At 54.7% G+C, this 27,783-nt stretch overlaps 1 protein-coding gene across 1 annotated transcript; it reads right to left on the minus strand.

Moving 5' to 3' along the window:
* Nucleotides 1-8,968: 8,968 nt before the first annotated feature.
* Nucleotides 8,969-20,867, minus strand: GFI1B (growth factor independent 1B transcriptional repressor). Its single transcript, XM_027104429.1, has 7 exons — nucleotides 20,750-20,867; nucleotides 13,942-14,061; nucleotides 13,275-13,415; nucleotides 12,581-12,852; nucleotides 11,853-11,990; nucleotides 10,743-10,908; nucleotides 8,969-9,707 (listed from the first exon to the last, which is right to left on the minus strand). The coding sequence occupies exons 2-7, from the start codon at nucleotides 14,039-14,041 to the stop codon at nucleotides 9,529-9,531; spliced, it is 996 nt and encodes a 331-aa protein (XP_026960230.1). The 5' UTR covers nucleotides 14,042-14,061; nucleotides 20,750-20,867; the 3' UTR covers nucleotides 8,969-9,528.
* Nucleotides 20,868-27,783: the final 6,916 nt, after the last annotated feature.

Consider the following 27,783-nt stretch of genomic DNA (forward strand, 5'->3'; position numbering starts at 1 on the left):
CCTGCTGCTCCCAAAAGGGGCTTCTGGGGCAGGAAGAGCTGGCCGCGGTTGTCGCTTCTCTCCCTTCCTGCTGCCCGACTGAGCCCAGAGATAAGTCCTCGCTGGGCTGAGGGAGGCTCAGGGGGTGCAGTTCTTCCCCAGAAATCATGTCAGAGTTCCTCACGTGGAGGAAAGAGCCTGAGGACCACGATAACCCCTTTATTTTTAAGAGATCCGAGAGGAAGTCCCAAGTCACCCTTTGCAGAAATAGCTCTGAACGTCAGCCTGGCCCCAGCTGTCAGCAGGGACAGCCCACGAGTGTGGCCTGGGTCAGTTCATCACACGGTGGCCAGGAGGGTGCTGGACCCTGGGATCCAGCCCGGGGCCTGTGCTCCAAGGTCAGAGCCACTGGCTAAGATGATAACAACAGCCACGTTTATTTGTGCGTAATGTGGACAAAGGGCAGAGGCTCAGAGTCAAGGTGTTACCAGGCGCGAGCAGCAGAGGTCTAAGCTGCAGAAAGGGGTGTCAGTCACCCCTTTTCCATCTTCCCGAAGTTCAAACCGTGCTCCATGTCTGGACGCTGGCCTGAAGCCACATGTGCTGCCGGCCCATGAATGTGCAAGCTCCAGTGTCTGTCTCCGACGGTTGTCACCTGCGCCCTCCATTCCCTTGTTCAAGAGTCCACGAGGGGAAGGGGGGAAGGGATAAATTAGGAGTATGGGATTAACAGATACACGTTGCTATGTATAAAATAGATAAACCACGCAGACTTACCGCATCGCCCAGGGAAATATGTTCAACATCTTGTAATAACCTGTAAAGGAAAAGAATCTGAAAAATCCTATGTTTTTACAGTCGAATCACTTTGCTGTACATCTTTGCGGCTCGTAGATGTGGAGACCGGGTTTTAACTTACTTTTCTTTCATAAAATACTTTGTTTTCCTAAAAAAAAAAATTGTGTATACCTGAAACTAACACAATATTGTAAATCAACTATGCTTCAATAAAAGAGAGAGAGAGAAAGAGAGAGGAGATCTTAAAAGTTCTCGTCACAAGAAAAAAAATTTTTTACTCTGTGTGGTGACGGACGTTAATTTGACTTATTGGGGCGAGCAGTTCACCATATGTACAAACATCGAATCATTAGGGGCTACACGTACAACGTACAGAATGTTATATGTCAACTCGATCTCAATATTAATTAATCCATTAATTAAAATGCAAAAGACTGCAAAAAAAAAAAAAAAGAAAGAAAAGTCGACGAAAGGAAATCTTGAGACCTGGAGGGTGAGGGCCAAATCTTGAGATTTCTGAAGACCACGGGTTTCATTGTACAGATGAGAGAAACCGAAGACTAGAAGGAAGTGCCCGAAAGACTCCCGGCCAGGCAGGGGCCACAGCGACATCCCAGCCTCATGACACCCCGTCTGGGATCTCTCCTTCCCCACCTCTCACAAGGCCGGCTCCAGGGTGAGGCCGCCCCAGTACCATGTGCTGCGATCCCCACGCCGACACCCTGCGCCCGTTCCTCCTGGCTTCGTCTGTTTTTCCTCTGTGTCCCCGCTCGGTGCCGTGAGCACGGGCACTGTGAGCTTCTCCCACTGCCCTCTCCTTGGCCACTTAGAAAGGAGCCTCGCTCACGGCAGGTGCTCGGTAGATAGGAGCTGATGAATGAACGCTTTCCGACCCATTAGGGCAGGCTTTGCGCCTCTGGAAGGTCCTGGACCCGGGCTGTCATATGGGACTCTGGGGGACTCGGCTGTCGGCTCTGCAGACAGTGGCAGGCCTGGCCCTATGCCTGTGCCCCAGGATGGGCAGAGGCGTGGTGCTCCTGAGCTGGAAGGCCCAGCATTCCTGGCTCACCAGGGACGCTTGCCCTCTCTCCTTCTCTCCCTCTTAGTAAACAAATTACCTTTCTTCCCCCAGGCCCCCAACACTCCCACATTCTTATCATAGAAATCATGGAAAAGTCAGGAAAAGTCTAGAAAAGGGAATTGTAAAAATCCACCGTGATGCTGCCCCCCAAGATAGCCCTGCAGACCTGGGGATCTGCCCCTCCCTCGGATGGCCATCGCCGAAGGCGGGGGCCTGGGGGCATGGGGCCAGCGCCACGTCTGCAGCGGCTGCCCCTGCAGAGCCCAGGCTCTCTGTGCGGGAGCTCCAGCCCCGGAGGGCGGGGGCAGGGTCCCAGGCCTCAGCCTCTCACCCCTCCTCCTTCTGTCTTCCCGCTCCTGGCCTCCTGGGCCCTCGTCTCCACTCACTCTGAGACTCAGTTTCCTCATTCGTAAGGCAGGGATGACCACGACCCGACTCCCTAAGGGGCTGGTCCCTAATGTGAACGGAGACTGACTTTCACCCGGAAACCACGGGGGCTGCGAGAGGAAAGGCTGGAGTGGGAAAGAATGATGGAGAGGTACCCTCCTGTTCCCTTGTGCCTTTCGGGGCATGGAACTTTCCAGAAAAGGGGACTTTTTCTTTAAGCCTTGCTGAGGAGCAGGGCCGCATCAGGCCTGTTCTGTGGCCTGGAAGGCCGTGCCCAGGGAGAAATGGAGGCTCCCACCCGCGCCTCCGTGGTACTGATTCCCAGCTGCCTCTGCCCGTGCGGCCGGGATGCCAAGGCCCCGCCAGGAACCTCAGAGGCCTCGTTTCCCTGGCTCTCGTCATTTGGGCGAAGTGGTTGGAAGGCTCCCTCCCTCTCTTTCTCTCTCATTCTCTCTCTCTGCTTCTCCCTTTCTCCCGCTCTCTGGCCCACCAGGCCCCTGATAACACTTGGAAAGTACTATCGGCTTGGGAGCACCCTCCCGCCGAAGCCCGCTGGCCTGCTCCGCGCTGACGGTTGGCAGGCGGCACCGTCTGATAAACTTATCAGGCCAAACCTGGGCATGGGCCGCACAGCACGAGCCTCTGTCTCAGATTTCCCTCCTCCTGCCTTCCTGCAGCCCCCCGGCCCCCGTCATTGGAACCCCAGGCCCTGCCCAATCCCAGCCGGACCCCAGGGAGGTGGGAGGGGACAGCCCTCCACAGAGACCAGGAGGAAGAGCTGAGGGTCCAGTGTCTGGCCCGCTGCTCCCAAGCCGGGGGCTCCACCTTAGGGGTCCCACCCCACCTGCCACGAAGGAGCCAGGGGCCCTGATGGGCTTACACATCCTTCTCAGAATTACTGGGGACCTCCTAGGTGCTGGGTCCTAAGCTGAGTGCTAGGACTGGCCGCAGTGTCTGCCGGGAGATGGCTCTCGGGTTTGGGGGTTGGGTTCAAGAGAGCCAGCCCTGATGAAGGAGAAAGGACACCGACCCGAGGAGCTGTGGAGGGCCAGCAGCTTGGAGGGAGGAGTGGGGAGGCAAACCTCAAAGCAGGGAAATAATATTTGAGCCGAAGGAGTCTTTTTGTAACGCCAGTGATAATGTTATCATGCGTGCCCATGACGGAAAAACACAGCATACACGCTGAGAAGGAAGAAGAAAATACACAGCCCCCTCTGTGCAGCCCTTGTTGATACGCTTCTCTTTATCCTTGCAACCTTCCTTCTGTGTGTGTAATTAACAAAATGGAATCGTATGGTGTATACTGATTTTAAACCACTTTTTCACTTAAGATATCATGAACAGCTTCCTATGTTGATGCATTTATTCTGCAAAATCTATTTTCTGTTCAATTTTTTTTTTAGTAAAAGTACACACACACACACACAAATCCAAGTCTCTTTTATAGATAGCATCGAGGGTGAAATCAACCCTCTTTCCCAGCCCCCAGAAGCCACGGCTATCAATGGTTTGATGGACCTTCTTCGGGTTTGGTTCTCTAAGCATCTACAAATGTACGTTGTGCTGTTTTTACAGAACCAGCACGCAATCGTGAAGCAAACGTTTCTCACTCCACACCAGCACCCAGGCTCCTTCTGGGTCAGTCCTTATAAAGCACACTGGATCCAGGGACTTCCCTGGTGGCACAGTGGTTAAGAATCCGCCTGCCAATGTAGGGGACACGGGTTCGAGGCCCGGTCTGGGAAGATCCCACATGCCGCGGAGCAACTAAGCCCGTGTGCCACAACTACTGAGCCCGCGTGCTGCAGCTACTGAAGCCCACGCGCCTAGAGCCCGTGTTCTGCAACAAGAGAAGCCACCGCAGTGAGAAGCCCACGCACCTCAACAAAGAGTAGCCCCTGCTCGCTGCGACTAGAGAAAGCCTGAGCACAGCAACGAAGACCCAATGCAGGCAAAAAAATAAATAAATAAAGCACACCAGCTCCTTTCAATGGCTGCTTGGATGACCATTGCCTGGATGCACCATCGGTCACTTAGCCAATCTCCTCTCCTGGGAGGTTAGGACGGTTGCAATTTGTTTTTTCCATTTTCAACAGGCTTCAGAAGATGATCTTGTAGCTAATCTGTGGCCCATTCATGACTACTTTTCTTTCACACAAATTCCTAAGAGTGGAACGGAGGGTCAGTGGGGTGAACAAGTGTTGAAAAATCTATGCACTTGTGGGACTTCCCTGGTGGTCCAGGGGTTAAGACTCCTTGCTTCCAATGCAGGGGGCGTGGGTTCAATCCCTGGTCGGGGAACTAAGATCGCGCACGCTTCGCGGCCAAGAACAAAGAAAAGAAAAATCTATGCAGTTGAGCTGCGTTTCAAGGGTTCAGGGGAGGGGAGAGGGGATTTTAGAGGAGGGAACACCGTGGGCAAAGGGTGGGAAATGGCATCGGGAATTCCCTAAAGGTCTTTGGGGGAATAACAGGAAAGACTTGGCTTCCTGTCCAGAATCCCAGGGAAGTGGGATGGTGCGGCTGCGACGGTCTCCTGTGCATCCTCCCTCCATCCCGGGGGGCTCCCCTCTCTGACCTGCCTCAGCAGGGAGCCAGGAGGAGCTCAGGGCAGCTGGTGCCGCTATCATCCCCAATATACTGACTCAGAACCTGACTTGGAACCGCTTCCAGTCCCCAGTGCTCCCGCTGGGCTCCCCAGACCACACCGTGTGTCCACCATGGGTTGTCTTTCTGAAGCTCAGCTTCCTTGTCTCCTGGGTTCCTCCCTTGGTCCAAAACAATCAATGGCTCGGGTGCCTTGGGAAGATTCTTCTGGGTCCTGGGAAGATTCTTCTGGGTCTTGGGTCTCTCCTGCTGCCCCTGGCCCGTGCCAGGCTCTGCCCCAAGGTGTGTGGCCCTCCCAGCTTTGGACGCTCCTGGCCGGCCCAGCTTCTTCATCATTCTCTGGTCGTGTCTCTTCTATCCCCTGTCCTCCACCCTCACCCTTTTATTCATCCTGCTCCTCCCCTATGGAGTAGCCTGTGCCAGCCTCAGGGGGAGCCCATCCAGGGCTGGGAAGGTTAGGTCATGGCCAGGGGCTGGACTCGATTCTGCAGGTGATGGACGGAGGCACACTTGGTGAACTTTCAGAACAAGTCCTATTCTTCTAGATGATCAAGAACCCTACATCCTTCCACTCCCCCCACTGCCCCAGCGCCCAGGCTCCGCCGCCTCCATTCCCGCATCCATCCACGCCTTCCGGGCCAGTGCAGTCAGCTCTGGGCGGTCACGCTTGGGGACAGGCTGGGGTCAGCTCAGCCACCCGTGTGAACTCCTGGGCTGACCCTGGGAGGTGCCTTTCCATCCTTACCAGTGATTTCCTTGGAGGGCCGCCGGGCGCCTCCCAGAATGTCCCTCAGGGGCTGGCAGGGCCCGGAGATGTTGCCTGAAGCTGACACCGCTGGCGGGACATTTCATCGGAAAATGAATTCCGGTGTTGGTTTCTGCGCCTGAAGGTGACTGCTTTGTTTTAATATCAAAATTCTGGTTTTGTTACTTCCCGTGGAGAATGTCGATCCTACGGGTTGAGTCTCTGGCGCCACCCTGAAGCCTCACTTGCTCCGCCCACGCCCTCCCAGCCCTCAGCAGCGGCAGCCCCTCATCTCCCCGTGCAGCCTCAGGGGCCGCCACTAGCTCCGCGGTCCGTGTAAGTAGAGCCCCCTGGAGGTGTGCAGTCAACCCCACAGTTCTGGCGGAGAGGCCCCTAGGCTGGGCGGTCAGGAAACCTGGATTCTGTGTGACGTCGCTGCCGACCGCCCATGTGACTGGGGCCACCGCTGCCCCCTCCCTGGGCCCGTGTCCTCGTGCAGCAAAGGGAAGCCACGGGCAGTCCTCACGGGGCTGGACGGGGCCTCCCGGTTCACACTCTGTGACTCTGATGCTGGGAATCTCAGACGGGGGGTGGGGAGTGGAAGCGGAGCGAAGTCTGAGGACGGCTGACTGCACTCCCTCCACTCACAGACGGCAGCTGGGGGCCCCGCCGCACCCACTGAGTTGGGCCCCCGACCCCAGCATGATGAGTGCAGCCCTCGCATCCCGCAGGAGACGGGACTTCGACGGGACCTCTGCTCCCACTGGCGGGAACGTTGCCGGTGGCTTGTGGCTGGTACCAACCTGCAGGCCTTCTCCAGGGCCGCAGCTCTGCGTGCGCAGGACAGCCCATCCTTCCTGTGACCGCCCTGCGGTTCCTGCAGCTGGCTGAGGGGTGGGCGTGGGGAAGGGGCAGCAGCCTGGCTCTCCCCCTCCACGCGGTGCCGATTCTCCCCGGGGAAGCAGGTTTCGCCACCCCCCCCATACCTGCCCACCCACTGGCCCCCTTTCTCTGCAATGTGTGTACAAATGGGGGTCCAGACCCCCTGCTCTGAGGCTACAGGGCCCTCCCACCGTTGTGGGCACTCAGTGGAGGGGTTGACACACTAAATCCCCAGCTCCCGACCTCAGCAGGTGAAGAAAGACACACTGTCCAGCTGCTCTTCCTTGACCCGCCCTGCTGCAGAAGTTAGCAAACAAGGAACATGCAAAGTAGCTCCTCTGTGCGTGTGTGTGTGTGCGTGTGTGTGTGTGTGTGTGTGTGTGTGTGTGTCCGTCCGTCCTCTGGGAAGTTCAGGCTCACTCCGGGTTCAGAAGCCCGGGTGAGCCTGGCCCTGCTGTGTGGCTTTGGGCAAGTCCCTTCCCCTCTCTGGGCTACACGGTCCTCATGGGCAAGAGGAGGAGGGGGGAGCAGGTGTTCTCCAAGGCTCTGGTGGCTCTGGTGGGTTGGCTGCCAGAGGCTGTCTTCCTTTGACCTCAAGAGTGAGGCTTGCAGGACAGGATCTGAAAGCCTGCTGAGGAGACCAGACCACCCTCGTATGCAAATCCCGAACCTCCACCCCATCCTCTGCACACCTGACAGGTCTGTGTAGGGGAATTCTTGCTAAAGTAAACAGGAAGAGCCTTTGCAATGAACTACCCATGGGGTCCTGCCCAGCCAAACCCAGAGCCTGGGAGTCAAGGGATTTACCGTTCCTTAAGGAGCCTCAGAATCCTCTAGATTCACAGCGGAAGAGAGGAAACATCTGCAGGTGTCATTGGGAGGAAGGGTAGACAGAGGCTCAAAGAAGAAGACTTGGATCAGATATCCTGATCCCAGCTCTGCACTTGCTTGCTGGGTGACCTTGGGCAAGACGGCCAACCTCCCTGAGCCTCAGTTGCCTGCTCTGTAAAATGGGGTAATGACAGCTCCTTTGCAGAGGACTACGTGGGTTAGAGACGATGTATGGGAACCCTGAGCCCAGCTTGTTACCTGGAAGGGACTCATTCAGAAGTGTTCATTGTGGTGGGCCAGGGACGGGCTTAGTGCTGAAAGTTAGAGCCCAGAGGGAATTCCTTCTAGCAGAGCGGAAACTTACCCACAGATAACCGCCAATCCAGGTTCAGTGCGTCCTGAGCTGTAAGCAAAGAGCCCGAAGAGCTCAGCTTAGAAGCAAGAGAAGACTTCTGGCTGGAATGACCAAGGGAGGCTTCCTGGAGGAGGTGGCATTTGAGCAGGCCTGTAGGATGGGCAGGATTTCAAGAGGGCACATTCATGGCCTACCAACACTAATCCTGTGTTAGGCCCTCCTCACTGCTGTATACTCGTGGCCTCAGAGGATCCTCCCAGCAACCCACAGGAAAGGATTGCTACGTTTACCATTTTACAGGGGAGGGGGCTCAGCCTGGAGTCACCCAGCTAGTGAGGGACAGCACCAGGCTTAACTTAATCACACCTGCAAAGTCCCTTCTGCCTTATAACATTCACAGGTTCCAGGGGTGAGGACGTGGATATCACCTTCGGGGGCCATTATTCTGCCTACCACGGTGATTCCATTAAGGACCTTGAGATGGGAAGGTTACCCTGGATGACCCAGGTGGGCCTGATGTGATCACCAGGGTCCTTGCAAGAGGGGGGCAGGAAGGTCAAAAGCAGAGGAAGGAGGTGGGCTGGTGGGAGGTCCAGGTGACGCACTTTGAAGATGGAGGAAGGGGCCACAAGCTGAGGGATGCAGGCGGCCTCTAAAAGCTGGGGAAGATGAGGAAACAGAACCTCCCCTGGGGCCTCCAGAGGGAACCAGCCCTGCCGATACCTTGACTTTTAGCCCCATGAGACTCATTTTGGATTTCTGACCTCCACAACTGTAAGAGAATACCTGTGTGTGTGTGTGTGTGTGTGTGTGTGTGTGTGTGTGTGTGTGTGTGTGTGTTTAATGTTCTGGCTGTGCCCCTTGGCATGTGGGATCCTAGTGCCCCGACCAGGGATCAAACCCACGCCCCTTGCGTTGGAAGCACGGAGTCTGAGTAAGTGGACCCCAGGGAAGTCCCCCTTCGTGTTGTTTGAAGCCACCGAGTTTGCGGTGACCTGTTCGAGCAGCCACAGGAAGCTGCTACAGCCCCAGCTGCATCCACCTTGCCCTCGCCTGGGGTCTCGTCACGCGGGTCTCTCACGCCTCTGTTTCAGCACTTTATCAGTTTGGTCCCCGGATGTGTCTGCGAGCGACTCCGGAGCTTTCTATGCCTTTCAAGCCTTCCCACCATCCCTCCCCAGAGCCTCAGGCACTAGCTTGCACCCGGTACGCGTTTAAAAAATGGTGGCGATGTGTAAGTAAATCTGTGTCTTTTATTTACAGCTGTTGAGAGGAACAGGCTTTTGACAGCAGTAACTGCTGGTTTCCCCGTGGTCTGACCGCAGAACTAGAACCCCCGTGGCCTGAGCGCCCGTCAGGAGTGGGGAACAGCCAGCACGCTGGCTGAAGCAGAGGGGTTCTAGGTCTCCGACTGGGGCAGGAGACAGCTCTGACCACCCACGGCAGCCAGAAAGGGGCCTGCTGAAAACCGAGCTGACCAGATCCCCGTGAGCAGCAGGCAGGGGGAGGATTTCTCTGTGGGTCCCAGCTCTGGTCTGTTCTTGGCATCGCAGTGCACCTGGGGCTACTCTGGCCTCCTGGGCTCTGCCCCGGGGGGAAGGCACCGAGCCCTTAGACCTGTAGACGACATCAGCTCAGAAAAGATCCAGCTGCCACACTTTGCAGCAGGAGAATTGTTGGTCCAGAGAGGGAAAGTGACTTGCCCGAGGTCACACAGCAATTTCGTGAATCTCAAAACAAGCTTGACGAGTCTGGTCCAGTGCTGCCTCCAGGAGACTGGGGATCTGGGTGTGTGAGGCTGGCCTCCCTCCAGGTGACACGATCTTGGGGCAGGCCGGTCAGGAGCTGGGAGCGGGGATAGCCTCACTTGAGGTTGTGCTGGCTCTCGCGGTGCCGCCGCAGGTCCACTTTACGCTGGAAGCCTTTGGTGCACAGCTCACAGCTGAAGGGCTTGAAGCCTGTGTGCTTCCGGCTGTGAGTGATGAGGTTGGAGCTCTGGCTGAAAGCCTTCCCACACACCTGGCACTTGTGTGGCTTCTCACCTGCGGGGCGGCAAGGACAGGGTCAGGGCCGTTTGGACCAGACCTGCTGCCCCAATGCCCTGCAGTTGTTCTCTGGAATTTTATTATGTTTTATTGCACGTTCACTTTAGAAAATAATTAGAAAAGGGAGACAAGAAAAATACAACTCTGACCACCCAACCCCTCGGCCAATTGTACCCCAGTTTTAAGGCAGGGACTGGGTCCACCTTGTTTATCAATGAAGCCCAGCACCTGGTACAGGACCCTGCACAAAAGAGGCACTGGCTAACAGCTGAGGAATGAATGAATGGGGAATGAATGAATGAATGAATGGAGGGATGAATGAATGGTTGGAAGAATGAGTGAATGGATGACCGAATGGGGAAAGAATGAATGGGGAAATGGATAAATGAATGGCTGGAAGGACGAACGAAAAAGTGACCAAATGGGGGAACAAATGAATGGATGGAGGAATGAATGACTGAATGACAGAGTGGGGAATGAATGAATGGAGGAATGAAGGAATGGAGGAATGAATGAGGATGAATGAATGGTTGGAGGGATGATGAATGAGTGACCAAACGAGGAATGGGTGAATGAGTGGGGGACCAAAAGGGTGAGTAGCAGCATGACTGAATGAATGACCAAATGGGAAATGAATGAATGTGGGAATGAAGGCATGAATGGCTGGAGGAATGAGCGAATGAAGGAATGATGAATGAAGGAGAAATTCACCTGCTGGTCTCACTTCTACACACAGATTATCAGTGTCGACATTTTGCTATTTCCTTCCAGTACTTTTTCTACACAGTAAGTAACACAGCGTACCCCGCCCTCCTGTTGGAGCGGGGTGGCCTCCCCTGTGTAACCTGACACCCCGCTCCCTCCCCACCCGGGGCCTAAAGCCCGCACCTTTTAACAGTGAAAGGTTGAGTGCCCGCAGGCTCTGTCTGGGCCCTGGGGTGGGGGGCTTGGTGGGGGCGGAGTGGGGGGAGGGTCGGCGGACCCAGGCCGGGGAGGAGCTCTGCTGGGGCAGAGCGCAGGCCGCGGCCTCACCGGTGTGGATGTAGGTGTGCTTCTTCATGTCCGACTTCTGGTGGAAGCGTTTGCCGCAGAACTGGCAGGGGTAGGGCCGCGTGTCCGAGTGGATGAGCAGGTGGGTGGACAGGGTGGACGAGCGCTTGAAGGCCTTGCCGCACATCCGGCACTCGAAGCTGCGCCCCTGCCGGAGGAAACGAGGCCCCGGGGGGTCAGGCGCAGGTGGGGCCTCGCGACCCGGGACTGCCAGGCTGGGCGCGGGACTGGACCCGGCCGGGATCCCCTGAGGAACAGGACACTCCATTGGGGTGGCCTCGAGGATGGGGCCTGGAGGAGCAGGAACCAGGGACCCCCATTCCTGCCTCCTAGGAGGGGCCGAGGCCTGGCCCCTGAGTGGCCTCCTATTAGGGGATTTCCCCTTGTGGTTTGTTTAAGCGGCTGAATTATTGGGGCCCAATTCTGGCTTCTGCCTCTTACTCGCCACGTGACCTTTGGCAAGTCATTTAACCTCCCTGGGACTCAGTTTCCCCATCTGTACATTGGATCGTTATGGGTAGTGACCTCAAAGGATCGTTGGGAGGATTGGAGGTCGGGAACTGAGCTGGCAACTGGCACGTGGCACATTCTAACCATCTTTTCCTGCGTTTCCCACCTGAGCTTTTATATCTACCCAGGTGTTAGCAACTCAGGTCAGTGTCAGGTGCTTTCCCTGGAATGGGATTCTGAGGAAGGGATTTCGGCATCAGGTAGGGCTAAGTGGGATGAGATGAACATTTAAGCCTGATTTCAAGATTCTAAGAGTCAAGGGTCTCAGAGGTGAGAAACCTGTCCTGACCACCCAGGAGGTGGGGTCATTCCTCAGCATCCCAGACATCTCGCTGCCCCCGAAATCCCACCTGAGCTCCTAGCCTCTTCCAACTGTACATGAAGCCAGCTTGGTCCATCAGGGACTCAAATGTGTTAAGGGCGGGTGACGGAGACCCAGATCAGGGCGGCAGATAATGAGGGCCCCCCAATCTGTCACCTTCAGGGGCACAGAGAGAGACCCACCGATGCCCCCTAGGCTTCCTGGGGGGAGCACAGAGCAGGGGTGGGAAGTGAGGGTGCTGTGCTCAGCCAGCTGCCCACCTGGGAGTGGACGTGCGTGTGCTGCTCCAGGCTCACTGCATGGCCGAAGGTTTTGCCGCAGACGTTGCAGGCGAAGGGCCGGGTCCCACTGTGGGAGCGGCGGACGTGCACCTCGAGCCCATGTGGGGTGGAGAACACCTGCAGGAGGGGCAGAGCATGAGGCCCCGGGGGTGCAGAGAGGGAGAGGGCCAGGGTCCCACCTCTGCACCCAGCTAAGCCACAGGTGGGTGTACAGGAAAAGGAACACTGGATTGCCGATTCTGCTGCCATGTGCTGGTGTGTCCTGGGAAGGTCCCTTTCCCTCTCTGCGGCTGGCTTTCCTGTCTATAGAATGGAGTCTGGGAGGGGGGATCTGGAAGGCCCCTCCTGGCCCTATCTGGAGGCTGAATGGCGGTTAAAAAGTGGGAGTTGGGCAGAGCCAGGTTTGAATGCTGGTTGTGATATCTACTTGCTGCGTGCCATTGGGCAAGTGACTCAACGTCTCTGAACCTTAGCCCTCCGTCCACCTCCCGGGGCTCATGCATGTCAAGTGCTTAGCACAGGGATGAGCACATGGTCAGGGCTCAATGAACGGTGATGAGGGCGAATGTTGTGAGTCCTTGATCCCACCAGAGGACCCAAGAGTCACATCACAGGGGGCACCCAGCTCTGAGCACTCGCAGCTGCCAGGGTGCTGGAGAGGCGATGCAAGCAGGACCCGAGAGCCCACCCGCATCCTGGCCACCCACCTTGCTGCACTTGATGCAGTGGTATGCGTCCAAGCCCGGGGAGTAGTGGAGGCTAAAGTCCAAGGGCGGCTCAGTGCTGGGCACCAGAGGGCTGCCATACAGGCTGACGGAGCGCTCCAGGAAGGCAGACTGCATGGTGGAGGGGGCCTGCTGGTAGCTGTGCCCGTAGGATGAAGCCAGGGCATCCCAGGAGAATCTGGGCTTGTAGAATGGGGGTGAGTCGGAGGATGACGAGCCCTCATCCTGGGGTCGGGACGTCACAGCAGGCCCCTCTGTGGAGAGTGGGACATATACCTAGTGTTGACGTTAAAAGCAGGGCACCCACTCCCCGCCACCCTCCACTGTGACCTCATGCTGAGGCTTTGGTGTGTAGCCCCAATTATTTACTGGGGGGGGTCTGGGTCCTCACTGTGGCTCCTTGACTTTTCAGTCCAGAAATGTGCCCCAACCCCTGCAGAGTGCCCACCTCACCCACTACGTGGGCCTGTCCAGCTGCTTCCTCTGCCCCACCACACAGAAGCTCTCATGTGGGAATGAACTCCCCGTCCTGGAGGGATTCAAGCAGAAGCCTGAGAGCCTGGACTGTCGATCCTCCCTGGCTCCACAACTCCGAGGGGCCCCACTTCCACAGGCCCATCCATCCTCCATTCCCCTTGCACCCGCTGGGGAGTGGCGGGGGTCCCCTGCTGGGTACCTGGGGCGGAGGCCATCCTGGTCATCAAGCTCTGGTCCAGCTCCAGCTCCGGCTCCCGTTTGAGGTCAGTCCAGTCCAGGCACTGGTTTGGGAACAGGGTGCTGAGGACAGGGTTGGTGCTCAGGACCTGGTCCCTGGCCACTGTGGGGAGACAAGACCGTCAGACTTCAGCTCTGGGAAGTCCGGAGGGACTGGGGGAAGGAGGGGCACCAGAGAGAGACCACTGCTGCCGCCCCTGGTTCTTCCCAGGATGGTGGGAGCAGCATGGAGGCCAGGAGGAGACCCCCGCCCCCCCCCCCCCCCCCCCCCCCCCCCCCCCCCCCCCCCCCCCCCCCTTCTCTCCCCTCCCCCCTCCCCCCCACCGAGGAGAGCTCTCCGGACCAGTCTCCATCTTTCTGAGCACCCACCCTCAGCCCTAGATCAGCCTTCTGATTACGAGTCACACGTCAGTTGCTGAGGACAGCGCCAATCAGGATGCTCTCATCACCCCCATGGGGTGAGAAGAGATAGGTGCATTTATTCATTCATTCAACCCACATTTACTGAACTCCTCCTGTTTCCAGACTTGGAAGAGTGGCTACTTCCGGTGGGATGCTGCTGCACCCCCATCACATGGGCAGGGAGTCCTGGTGGGTACAGCAGAAGGCCAGCCCGGGCTATGACTCACCAGGACCAAGGGCGGGAGGCCAGAGGAGCCCATCCTCCTGGGCACGAGGCTGGTGGTAGGTGTGAGCCTTCTTACTCTTCACCAGGAAGGAGCGTGGCATCGTCACCGGGTGCCCCACACCTATAGGGGGAGAAGACGAGAAAGTTTACGAAGGACGAGAGGACGATACTCCTCTATATTTTAGGACCTCCTCCTAAAATCAAAATCCACTGTCCTGGTTTGAATACTGTCCCCCAAAGTTCACATCCACCCAGAATCTGTGAATGTGACCTTATTTGAAAATAGGGTCTTTGCAGATGGAATCAAGTTAAGGTGATGTCACGCTAGGTGCAGAGAAACCCTAAGTCCAATGTGACAAGTGTCTTTATAAGAAGAAGGGAACTTGGACACACAGACACAGACACGTGCAGGAAGAAGGGCCACGTGGAGATGGGGGCAGAGATTTGGAGGGATGCGGCTTCAAGACAAGGATTGCTGGCAAACCAGAAGCTAGGAGACAAGCCTGAAACACATGCTCCCTCAGAAACTCCAGAGGAGCTGACTTTGCTGACACCTTGATTTGGGATTTCTAGACTCCAGAACCCTGAATGAATACATTCCTGTGTGTTAACCCACCCAGTTTATGTTTCTTTTTTTTTTACAGCGGCTACAAAGCCTAGTGTCCCTCACTCCTCTCTTGCTGGAAAACCAATACACCCACTTCTAGAAAACCCCAGGTCAGCCTGCCCCTGCTGCATGTCCTGAGTTACACTGGGAGCAGAGAAGGAAGGGCAGGGGTACCTCCATTTGTGAAACACTCTGCACCCTGCACCCAGAAAACTGCATCTGCATCCCGGTGGGGTTTGCATTCAGAGGCCATGGAAAGTTGTGGTCTGAGCACAGGTTTTGGAGTCAGATGCTCACGGGTTAGAATCCCAGCTCACCCGCTGTGCAATTTGGGGCAGACGCTTAACCTCTCTGGGCCTATTACCTTTTCTGTAAGATGGTAATCCGGGTTGATGGTGCTGGCGAGTGCCTAGTACGTGCTCAGCGCCTATCAGAGAGGAACCTGGCAGGTGAGCTGCAACGAGGGGGGCCACCTCAATCGCAAATCCACGTTATTGTGCAAGTTGGGTGCTGACGTAGCCAGAGCGGGGCTGCACCTTGTCCACAGCTCCGGCCCAGAATCTGGCCCCCAGAGAGGGAGGGGCTCTTCCTCTCTCCTCGTGGGTGGAGGAGCTTCTATGTGGAGCTCGAGGCCTGAGAGGACCCCACTGGAGGCCTGAGGTCATTTTGTGCACAGGGAGGAAGAGGCCAAGGTCCACCAACTCTAGGGACTGAGCACAGGGCAGCCCAGCCCAGGCCCATCACTGAACCCACGGGTCAGCGGGTCGGGGAGTGCAGAGCTGGACCAGCCTGACTACCCGGTGCTCTTGGCTTCTGGTGCAGCGAGCATCTCCTGCCCGCTGCCCCAACCCCCCGAAATGTTTCACATCCCTGCGCCCAGCCAGGAGGCTCTCCTGAGGGCTCCCAGGAGACAGAGCATCTCCTGGTGGTCCTCGGTCCCCGCCACCCCCCAGGCAGAAGCTCAGAGGAAATACTCAGCTGATGCCGGTGCTGATGGCAGCTCAGCTGGGCCCATTCCCCAGGCCTCAGAGGAGGAGCCCCCCACTCCCGGGCCAGCCCAGGCACCAGGCAAGGCTGCAGGCGTGATAGGGCCAAGCGCGGGGAAACAGATGGCGGGAAAAAGCTCTGAACAACAGCGAGGGCCTGGTTGATAAGGCCGTGGCCAAGGAGCCGGCTGGGAGCAGGCAGATTAGAGAGGGAGCTTGGAGCTCTGCCTCGGGAGAGGCCCTGGGAGCCACCCCTTCCCCAAGGGGATGACCCAGAGCAGGCAGAAGAGGTACCCACACCCGTGCCCAGACCTGCCCGCCCCTCTGGGGGCAGCAGGAGTTTGGGCCATGCCGCTCGGCCAGGGGCCATCCCAGGCCCAGCCTTCCTGAATGGAGGCCTCAGTGTCCGGATCTGCTAAATGGCAATCTCAAACCAACTTCCTGGGACTGCTGGGGAGAGAAGGGAACTTTATTTATTACAAACAATTGTGTAGAGGGCCCAGTGCGGTGCCTGGGCTGCTGGGGGGACGGAGGTGCTCAGCCCACAGAGGAGAGGCTTTGGGAGGGCAGGCTTGGGTCCTGTCTGGTCTGGTGGCATCCCCAGTGTCTGACCCAAAGCCGGCACGCTCTATGGATGGGGTCAAGCCCTGACCAGGAGCCGGGACACGCTCCAGGCCCCTCCCCCTGGGCCCTGAAATGAGGGCATGGGACCTGATGGCCTCTGGGGTCCGGTCCAGCTGTCAGATTTTGACCACATGAGGCTCAGCCAGCCTGCTGTCCTCCCCAGGCTTGTGGGGCAGCTCTTATCTCCCAGGGACAGTGTTCTTCCTCATGCCTCCCCCTCTCCCCCCGCCCGGGGCTCCACACACTGCCCCTTCCTGCCCCCTTCTAACTCTTGGCTTCAGGAGCCCCCTGAAGAGGCCAGAGCCTGGGCAGAGCGAGAGGAGACCCTCACGTTCTGGGGGAGGGCCGGGGGGCTGGGTTCCCCTCGCCTTTTATTCTGGGGGGACCTCCGTAGCCATGATTTTTTAAAAACATAGTATTTTATTAGTCAGTCAACTAGAACCAAAAGTAGGCTTTAAGCCGCTGAGCTAGAACACCAGGAAATACATCTTGCAGCCTGGATCTGCAGAGCCTCAGCTCTGATAATCCTGACTCGTGAGCTGTGTGGCTATTACCCCACTTTACAGAGGAGGAACTGAGGCTTAGAGACCGGCTCCCAATCCCAGGGCAGAGTGAGGCGGAGCTGGACTTGGTCATCTGCCTCCCAGGCCTCCGTGCTCTTGGCCGTCAGACCACGGGGTGGGCTCTTGTTCAGGGCGGTGGCAACTGAGCTGACAAGCTAAGGAGGAAACCAGGACAGCGCGTGAAGCTCCCCAGCATGCACTGTGTCACTGAATCTGACACCCACCGGGGCAAGGGAAACAGTGATTGTCTTCCTGGGTCACGGGGGGAACCTGAGGCTGAGAGAGGCAAGTGGCTTGTCCAGGGCCTCACAGCAGAGCCAGACCCAGAGCCCCTGCTTCCTAGGACTTGACTCCTGGCCCCAAGCTCTGCCCATCTGCACCTGTGGTCCTTTCAACACCGGATGAAGACAGCCTGCCTGGAGAAGGGAGGAGAAGTCTCATTGGTGGGGCGAGATGGGGGACAAGTCAAATTCCCCTGATCTTTGGACTCTTCCAGGATCCAGCAGGCCCCATCTAGGCTCGTGAGGAGTTTGGGGTGGAGAGGCAGGCGAGAGAACAGGCTTCTTTTAGGAAGCTTCAGTGATCCCTTTGGCTCAGAACCCAAGGAGACCCTAGAGGTCAGCTCATTGGAACCTGGCATGACAACACAATGGCTCTCTGGGGTTCAGAAGCACGTACACAGGGGAGCAAGGGGGTCCCAGGAAGGTGATTCTCGGGGCCCACTCTAGTGATCCCCCCGGGGCCCCCAATCTCTTCCCCTTCCCTCCCTAGAACATTCTGTCCGCTCAGCCTGGCAAAGTGACAGTGGCGAAGCCATGAAGCTCACCGAAGCCATCAAGCCAAATGCACCCAGAGAACTTCCTTTTGACCCCTGTGAGCTGAGTTAAAAAAAAAAAAAAAAAAGGAACCAATCACCTATACTGTAGTTAATTAACAACCACACGGTTTGATTCACACTAACCTGTCCTGAGAAAGAGCTACGAGCAGAGATTGTGTAAGAAGCCCAAGATTTCTTCATAACAGAGGCCTTGATGGTATCGGGCCTCCGGAAAGAGCCTCGCTGTTAATATCTCTTCAAAAACCCCCAATCCCAATAGAGGGTTCCCCGACCCTGAGTCAGAATCTCGGCCAGTACTTCTGAAGAGGGGCAGCCCCGCACCCTGACTTCCAGACGGAGCCAGAGCAGCAGGCCTGTGATTTCCGTGCAACGAGGCGCCTCCCGTGGGGCTGAATCGGATTCTGTGACCTTGAGCCTAACCACGTCAGCCGTCAACCTGGGGCTTGGTTTTCCTATCTCTCAGAAGGGACAGTTGGACTAAGAGATTTCTAAACTTCCCTTTTACTCTAAAATCCCATGCTGGGGTTCGTTGACTTTTAGCAGGGGACCGACCTACCTTGACTAAGAAACTCATCACTCGGGTTCCCTTTTTGGGAGGATTGAGTAAGACACTCCGTTGTTTCTCAGAGTCTGCTACGGAGGACGCTTTGGACTTCCTTTATGCTTAAAGATGCGACTCAAGGGGAAACACAAACAAAGAAACAAAAAATCACCCTTTCCATGTAGGAGTCAGGGGACGTGAGCCCAGGTCCTTTTTGGGGCCCCAGCAGAGCGTAGTCATTACTTTTATTCAAAATTTGGAAGGAGTTCTCAAATGTCTCTTCCTAAGTTCAGAGGATGCAATGTCAAAAAGAGGTGAATCCACCTCTGGGTATATAAAAGTATCGAAAGCAGGGACTTGAACAGATATTTGTACACCCAGGTTCATAGCAGTGTTATTCACAATAGCCAAAAGGTGGAAACAACCGATGTGTCCATTAATGGATGAGTGCATAAACAAAATATAGTATAGACATCACAATGGAATATTATTCAGTCTTCAAAAGGAAAGTGATCCTGACACATGCTACAACACGGATGAACAATGAGGTCATTATGCCTCTTGAAATTAAGCCAGACACCAAAGGATGAATACTGTAGGATTCTACCTATGTGAGTTACCTAGAGTAGTCCAATTCAGAGACAGAAAGTAGGATGGTGGGGGCCAGGGGCTGGGGGGATGGGAGGACTGGGGAGTTATTGCTTACTGGGGACAGAGTTTCAGTTTTTTGCAAAATGAAAGAAGTTCTATCAATGGATGGTGGTGACGGTAGCACAGCAATGTGAATGTGCTTAATGCCACTGAACTGGCCACTTAAAAAATGATTAAAATGGTCCATTTCATGTTATATGTATTTTACCTCAATAAAAACAAAAAGGAGTGTAGAGCAACTATACGCCAATAAAAATTAATTTCAAAAACAAAAACAAAACAAAAAGGAGTGAACAAAACATTTCCTGAGCATCTCTGAATTAGAGCTAAAGCAGTTCCCATTGGTTTGAATTCCTGGAAACAAAGGAACAAAAACCACCCTCTAGACTGAGGAAGGGTAAAGTTTTCTGTTGTTTCTGAAAAGGGTTGAGAGGTTGTGTCACAGTGAAGCAACATACGTGATCATGTTAGTTTTCCCGGGGGGGGGGGATATGGCCCCAAAGGCTTCGGGAGCCCTTGTACTCTCCGGTAGGAGACCACCACCCAGTCTCCTGAAAGTCTTGAGAAAATGCTCTGCACTGGTTTTGAGTGACTCCATCAATCAAACCTAACCCAAGTGTAAATCCCTGGTGGTCCCCAAGAACTTTCTGCTGGGAAACTAACATACCAACCCACAAATCTTTTTTTTTTTTTTTTTTTTTTTGGCCGAGTGGCTTGCAGGATCTTAGCTCCCCGACCAGGGATCGAACCCGTGCCCCCTGCAATGGAAGCACATAGCCGTAACCACTGGATCACCAGGGAATTCCCTCCAATCCCGAAATCTGAGTTGGAAGAAACCTCACACACCTTCTTATCCAAAGAATCCCTTCTGCACCACCTCTGAGGACAAGAAACTTGCCCCTTCTCTAAGACTGAAGTCTTCTACCCGTTGCCCACTAAGAAATGTGCAGAGGAGTGAGCCCGTGTGGGCAGGTGCAGCTCAGCTGGCTCCCACCAGATCCACGTCCAGAGACCGAAAATTACTTTGCACCTCCCACCATAGTATCTCATGAAAGCTGCGGACTTTCTTCCCAGCAAAATGTACACGGGCACATACCCACGGTGATTCAGTGGACTGCCCCCCTTAACAAGCCCTACGTTAGAGCAAGCACCTCTCCCCAGACGCCCAGACTCTAACTTGGCTTTTTCTTCAAAATTAGGTAGAAGCGGCTGAGGCACCACCTCCCCATCTCTTGTTCCTGGAGGCTGGGTGGGACGGTGCTGTGGAGATGTCAGTCCCCTGCTCCCCTTAGGAGGCTCTGAATGTGAAATGCCTCCCTCTCAAAGTGTCCCAGGAACTTTGGGGAAGGTCACCTGGGATTGTGGGTGCTGAAGCTAAGACTTCCTTCAGAGTCCTCAATCCCACTCTCTTATTTCACAGCCAAAGAAAGGCTCAGAGTGCGCTGGGGACAGGGCCAGTCTGTCCCTGAAGATGGACACCAACTCGGGCACTTCCACCTGTGTCCTGCCTCGCCTGCCCAGGTCCCTGGGAGAGCTAGGGTGTGGGTATGACATCGTGCAGGTAGGTGATCTCCGTCAGTCTAAAATCAAATCTTCAAAGGGCGTTCATGGGACCTCCCTGGCGGTCCAGTGGTTAAGACTCCGCGCTTCCACTGCAGGGGGCACGGGTTCCATCCCTGGTCAGGGAACTAAGATCCCGCATGCCATACGGCCAAAACACAAAAGCAAAAATAACAACAACAATGGGTATACATGCACAATTGGCGGAAGGTAATTCCTCCACAGGTACACGGGGGGCTCGCAGCATCTCAGAGGAGACGGTCTCCTTGCCACCTCTTCTCTGGGTTCAAGGACTAAAAGCCACCTCTCATAAAAGAGATTTTCCAGCCCACCTTAGTCTTCCTAGGACTGCCATAGGGACTAGGTAAACTGCTTGGAAAGGATCTAAGTCGGATATGCAAATTTCAAAAGAAGAGGCAGGGGCGTTCTACTCACTCACCTGTCCGGAGCTCCTCGTCCACGGTGGGAAGCTCGCTGCTCCCTATGGGGACGGTGCCACCCGGTCAATTTGTGACTCTCTGCTCAGAGTAGATACTTCTCCTTTCCCCCCCCTTCTCTCCGTGTGTGTGTGCGTGTGTGTGTGTGCGCGTGTGTGTTTCCTCTTCTGTTTCCCTACCTGATTTTCAATCTGATTATTTGTGTCAAAATCTGGCGGTGAAGGAACAGCCAATAGAGAGCGCGCCAGAGCTCTGGGCTGTATTTGCTTATCAAAGCTTTCCAGGAGCCAAGACTCTCCATTCTCTTCTCTAACCCGCCACTCCTGGAGCAGCACGCACTCTCTGGAAATTTTTAATAACATGTGGATTTAAAAAGTAATGGCTAAATTATTAAATTTTAAAAATTGAAGTTAAAATAAAACATTTACTTATAAACCTGATTTTGTGTAGAGAACTCATAAGTTAGTCTCTTTCTTCCTTCCTCCCTTCCTTCTTTTTTTCTTTCTTTCTTTCTTCTTTCTTTCTTTCTTTCTTCTTTCTTCCTTCTTTCTTTCTTTCTTCTTTCTTTCTTCTTTTTTTCTCTCTTCTTTCTTCTTTCTTTCCTCTTTCTTTCTTTCTCTCTTTCTTCTTTCTTTCTCTCTTCTTCCTTTCTTTCTTTCTCTCTTTCTTTCCCTCTTTCCTCTCTCCCTCCCTCCTTCCTTTCTCCCTTTCCTTCTTCTCCTTCCTTCCCTCCCTCACTCCAGGAGCCCAGCACTCAGCATCCCCACCCTGGAGCACTCCCCTACAAAGCCCTTGGCTTGTGCTGCTGCAAACTGCTTTTAGAGGGGCCCCTCTTGTCCTTGCAGAGGTCGCCGTTGAGAAAAAAGTCAAATCCACGCTTCCCCAGACTTGACGCTAGAGCGAGTGGGGAGCAGCAGGTGTGATATTGAACGTGGGTGATTCCCGCATGTGCGGGGCCCTCAGCCGCTCAGGCCCACGGGCAGGCTGCTCCCGGGTCCCAAGGCCCGCGTGTGCTGCCATCTGGTGGCCGCTGTGGAGTACTGGGAGGGCCGGGCGATGGGGGCTGCCTCCAGGTGTCCGTCACCAGCGGGAAGGCTGGGATGGCCAGTCTCGGACATTTCAGCCCACTGGGCACAGAAGCCACCTCCTTCTTCCTCCTCTGCCCCTCAAGCCTCCCCCAGCTTACGGGATGGCTGATTTATTTCAGGAGGTTTTGCATATGAGAACTCACAGCTGATTTGCATATGCACTGCCAGCCCAGAGCTGGAGAGATTATGTTTCCCTCCTAAAGAAAACGAGTTTGGCAACTGGAAGCCCCGACATAACTGAAGTCCAAGGTCCGACATGGAGAGAAAGGCGGGGTTTCGGGCAGGGTCTCACTGCTGCTGGGCCAGGCCATCGAGGGAGCGCCAGCCTGTGGGTCACCCTGGTCTGTGCGGTGCTGGTACTCTCTGGACCACAGGCCAAACACAGGAGACGACTGGTCTCTCTTCTTGGTGGACAGAGAGATTAGTGGAAACTCCTGGAATACTCTTTGGATGCCGCAGTTTGCCCATAGTCAACTGGAACTCTTTGTCATTATGCAAAGAATTCAAGGACGTTCATAAAAATAAAAAAATAATTAGAAAAATGATTATAGTAGAAATAAAAAGAAAAATAAAAATTAATTCAAGGACTTGTCCCTTAATTCACTGTGGTATACACACATGTCCACAGTTTGCTATTGTCAACCAGCAGGTCTTTTTTTCTTTTCACTGAATGTTATTTTGTTTCAGGACCTCCTAAATTCTCTTGTGGCTTTCATTAACATGTTTAATGATTTCACGGCTTTTCATGGCTTACCTTACCAATCACCTTCTCCATTCAGGGCATTTAGTTTGTGGGGTATTTTCTAGTGTAAAGCTGCTGTATCGGGCATGTACAGTTCAGCTGTTGTCCTAAGATGTAGTCCCACTTAGGGTCCTTCTCTTCCCCCTTGAGTAACCAACTCAGGGACTCTTTTCCTAGACCAGGATCCCAGCCTGCAAGTAAAGGCAGGCCTTCCCTGGAGCCACCTGGGAGCCCCTCCATGGGAGAGCACTGGCCAGGCCCCATGAGCACATCAGTTGAAGCCAGGAGGCCCCAGGCAGCCTCTCATAGGCTCTTACAGACTGAGACCTCCCAGCCTCTGGATCCCTTCCAGGGCTGCCTGCAGAGCCAACACCACTCCTCTTGGTAGGCAGTCCTGCAAATTAAATGCCTTCATTTAGACTCTTCCAAGGGCTAGGTCACATCAGCATCCTTGTGCCCATTCATTCATTCATTCGAGTTCTGTTGGTACCTTTCACGTGCCAGGTCCCTCCTTCTTCCCCCTTCCCTCCTCCCAGCTCGGGCTGCCAGAACAAGACACCACATACTGGGTGACTTAAACAGCATTTATTTCTCACAGAGGCTGGGAAGTCCAAGGTCAAGTTGCCAGCAGATTGAGTCTCCGGTGAGGACAAGCGTCCAGGCTTGTAGACAGCCGCCATCTTGCTGAGGCCTCACATGGCAGAGAGAGGACAAGCTCTGGTTTCTCTTCCTCTTCTTAAGAGGACACTAATCCCATCATGGGGGTCCCAACCTCATGACCTCATCTAAACCTATCTCCCATCCAAAGGCCCCACCTCCAAATACCATCACATTCATTCATCAACATATGAATTTTGGGGAGACACAGACATTTGGTCCATTACATTCCCTTAGCTAATACATGTTTACTGAGTACCTACTAGGTACCAGATGCTAGGGTTTCAAACAAGAACCAGACAGGCGCCCTAGTGAGCTTCTTCTTTGTCTAGCAGGTGGGACAGAATACCCAGACATTTACAATTTGGGCTAACAAGTGCTGTGATGTGAACGTGGTTTGCATGTAAACAAGGAGCTTGGGGCATCGGGAAATGGACCCAGACTTGGAGAGTTAGTGAAGGAAGTGGCATCTAAGTTGACGCCAGGCTGAGTTGGTTGGGAGAAGGAAAGTAGGGAAGGATGTGCAAAGGGCTGGAGGCCAGGACCTTCAGGGAAGTGACAGCAGCCAAGTTCAGTCTGAGTGGAGGGTGGCAACTGAAGGAAGGGGAGGGAAGGATAGGACACTCGAGAGATGAGCCTAGAGAGGAAAGAAGGAGCACGATCAGGAAGATTCCTCCCCGGCTTAGAACCTTTAATGAGGGGCTTCCTTGGTGGTGCAGTGGTTGGGAGTCCGCCTGCCGATGCAGGGGACACGGGTTCGTGCCCCGGTCCGGGAAAATCCCACATGCCGCGGAGCGGCTGGGCCCGTGAGCCATGGCCGCTGAGCCTGCGCGTCCAGAGCCTGTGCTCCGCAACGGGAGAGGCCGCAACAGTGAGAGGCCCGCGTACCGGAAAAAAAAAAAAAAAAAAAAAAACCTTTAAGGAGTTCCCTTTGCCCACAGGACAGATATCTCAGCTTCAGAGATTAGCGCTCAGTGTTTTCATGGTGTCAGAACTCTTTCAAATGATGGAACTTTTTCAGATGCAAGTTGCAGAAACCCGATTTAAACTTGTTTAAGAACAACAAGGGACTTCCCTGGTGGTCCAGTGGTTAAGAATCCACCTTCCAGTGCAGGGGACGATCCCTGGGCAGGGAATTAAGATCCCACATGCCACGGGGCAATTAAGCCCACATGCCGCAACTACTGAGCCTGCGTGCTCTGGAGCCTGTGGGCCACAACTAGAGAGAAGCCCGCGTGCCGCAATGAAGAGCCCGTGCACCTCGATGAGAGATCCTGCATGCCACAACTAAGACCCAATGCAGCCAAAAAATAAATAATAAATAAATAAATAAATATTTAAAAAGAAAATGGTTCCCTGTGGTCAGGGGCCACACAGTTGTCAAAAAAAAAAAAAAAAAAAGAAGAAGAACAAAACAATTACTTCATGTCACTGAAAACTCTGGGTCACCTGTAGTATAAAGGATTTGGCCCACCACGACAACCCTTGGATTCTTGTCTCTGTCCATTGTCATGGGCACTCAGCTGCTTCTTAATAAGACCAGCAGCTATCTGAGGGGAAGGATCCTGTGGAATCCTGTCTCAGCAGACGACAGGCACAGACTGACCCCAGTAAGGCTGGCCTGTGCTGTGCTGGGTGTGCTGCAGGGTTCAGCCTCTGGTCCCAGCATCAGCTGGCATCGGCTCTGTGACCTTGGGTACATTTATGGCCTTGGCTTAGAATGGCCACAGAATGCAGCAAGCGGGAGCTGAGCTGAGCCCACCCGTCCTGGGGACGAGAGGATGGACCAGGTGGTCTTTGCCCTGGGGGTGAGCCCAACGGTGACCCTCCTACCACCACCACCAATCCTCCTCTGTCTCCTGGCGCCGGAAAGGCACCCATCGCGGTCCTGCTGCGACTCAGTCATTCAGGGAGACTGGGGAGCTCTGTCCAAGCCCAGGAGCTGCAGGCAGCTGAGGTGGAGGGAGCCCCGCCCTGCCTGCCCCTCGCGGACGGCACTCCGTGCGGGCCGACCCCACCTCCCAGGCGCCCGGGCTCCGCGGGAGGCAGCAATTCGCCACACGGTGGCGCTCCTGCCTACTTTTCCTTTAGCAAAAACCAGCCTGAAAACTCTATCCATCTATCTATCTATCTATCTATCCATCCATCCATCCATCCATCATCCATCTATCTAATTACTGCTTAAATTACAAGAATGAAATATGATCAGAGTAGAAAGAAGAAAATAAAATATGCACCTCCATCCTGACGTGTATCCTTTTAATTTCCCTCCCTCTCTCCCTGCCTCTTCCCCCCTCCCTTTCTCTCCCTCTCCTTCCTCTCCCCCTCTCTCCAGTCTCCCTCTCCCCACACATACATATGTGTGTACAATGTTTTCGATTCAAACAAATCTTTATTGGCCCTTTGCTCTTGGGTACCACACAGGCATTATCTCCGTCGGTCTGTGAGCTCAACCCTCCCATCCTCCTGCCTCCAGGAGTCTCGAGACGGGGACGGGCAGCTTCCTGGTGGAAGACCACGGCGTGAGGTTCTGGGGTGCCTTCACTTCACAAGATGGTTGGTTCGCCTAGAGGAGCACGACAGGAAAGAGGGGCTTCGAGAAATCAGGGAAGGCAGGGAAGCAGGGCGTACAAGAGAGGAGCCTTCAAGGGCCAGCGTTCCTGCTTGATGCCTCCCAGCATCCCCGGGAGGGGCATCAGACAGAGCGCTGGGACCCTGTCAAGTAGCTCGTCTGCTCTTTCTACCCCACAGCGACTTCATGAAAGCCTCTGGCAGGAGGCAGCCCTTCATAATGGAGACTGGTGTTTTATTGCCTCCCTTCTAGATGATTCATATATGTTTTGTTTTTTCGTTGTTGTTGCTGTTTTTGCGGTATGTGGGCCTCTCACTGTTGTGGCCTCTCACTGTTGTGGCCTCTCCGGTTGCGGAGCACAGGCTCCGGACGCGCAGGCTCAGCGGCCGTGGCTCACGGGCCCAGCCGCTCCGCGGCATGTGGGATCTTCCCGGACCGGGGCACGAACCCGTGTCCCCTGCATCGGCAGGCGGACTCTCAACCACTGCGCCACCAGGGGATCCCTCATATATGTTTTATAAAACATAAATCCCCGGTGGCAATTAACAGAGCGGATAACGTCGGATTCTCCAGAGTCACTTGGGAGCAATGGGTGCATCGTGCCTGTACTCAGACCTGGGCTTGCTCCTGGCCTTGACACACACCCGCTGCAGACCACAGGCAGACATTAGTCTCCCCGAGCCTCAGACTTGCCGTCTCTAAAACAGGGCTAAGATAAAGCTTCCCTTGGAGCTGTAGGTAGCAAATGAGATAATACATGCACAACATTTTATAAATGCTAAAATGCTTTAAATGTGTAAGTTATCACATCTCACCAGAAATATTCAGCTGTGGAACTCTGCCCTCTCTTTCATGGGCTAGTCCAGAAGCCTTAGCTGCTGAGGGCAAACAAGCAAACAGGGCGCGTCAGCCTGATTCCTACCAGGTGGGCTGTGCTAATTTACATGGCAGGCTGGTTATTAATGAAACACACGGCATCTGGTTACTGCGCCATAAACTCCCGGTGACTTCCGCGCTTGTGTTCTCTGGATACTCACAGGAAGCCCTCGCGAGGCTGCAGGCACAGAGGAAGGAATGAGAGTCTCGTGAACATTCACCCATGCCAGAGAGGGTGCAGGGCCGGCACAAGCCTCGCCTCTTTTAGTCCCAGGTAGCATTTTGTCACTTGGAAGTAATGACCAAATGATGGGAAACCAAGCACCACCCCCCAGGTGCAGCTGGTACCATAGCCAAGTCCACACAGTGATAAGTGGGGGCATCTGCCTGACCAACCAGGGCAAGGACCCCACCTCCTATTCCCCAGGGTTTCTCCAGCACCATGCCTGGCACATTCCAGGATCAGTGAGCTTGTGACGCATGGATGCTAGTTTGTATTCTTCCCAACAAGCACTGTGCGTGTGTGTGTGTGGGGGGGGGTGGTTCACTAGGCAGCCTGAGGAGGGTGAAAATCCCCAGTGGGTCCTCACCTCCTCGGTCAAGCCCCATCAGGTAGCCCCAGGGAGTGGTGGCCTTGCTGCCTGCGTAGTTTCAGCCATCAGAGGAGTTTTCTGTGGCTGTTGAGCGGGGAGAGGCCCTCTCTCCCCCGATATCCTACGTGGGTCAGGGGGCTTTGGGCCTGGGGCATGGCTTCAGTCTCCAGACCGAGGAAGCAAAGCCTCAAAGGAACCCATAAAGAAGTGAGAGCCGAGGAAAGACATTCAGGACGACATACACCTCTCTGCAGAGAACTCGAAATACAAACCCATCTGGGAAAGAGCAGTCTATCTCAAGGCTGATCAGCATTAGAACTGACCTGCAGGGGGCGCTGCCTTCCAGCTTCTAGGATTTGCACTCAATTTACATTTATTTTGCCTGTACCTTCAGAGGTTTTCAAATTACCATTTTATCACTGTCCCCTGAAGGGTGAGCATTTTTCTCTTCCGGTTGTTTCTTATCTACCCAAGAGCATGTAGGGAGGTCTCCTTCTCTGAAGAAAAG

Source organism: Aethalodelphis obliquidens, unplaced genomic scaffold (genome assembly GCF_003676395.1).
Source record: "Aethalodelphis obliquidens isolate GAN/ISIS:26980383/991018 unplaced genomic scaffold, ASM367639v1 scaffold7, whole genome shotgun sequence".
In the NCBI taxonomy this organism is placed as follows: domain Eukaryota; kingdom Metazoa; phylum Chordata; class Mammalia; order Artiodactyla; family Delphinidae; genus Aethalodelphis; species Aethalodelphis obliquidens.

Coding starts and splice junctions, on each gene's coding strand:
- GFI1B (XM_027104429.1), bottom strand. CDS start 14,041: ATGCCACGCTCCTTCCTGGTGAAGAGTAAGAAGGCTCACACCTACCAC. Junction 11,991..12,580: donor ACTGCATCAAGTGCAGCAAG/GTGGGTGGCCAG, acceptor CCCCTCCTGCAG/GTGTTCTCCACCCCACATGG. Junction 9,708..10,742: donor GCACACCTACATCCACACCG/GTGAGGCCGCGG, acceptor GCCGCCCCGCAG/GTGAGAAGCCACACAAGTGC.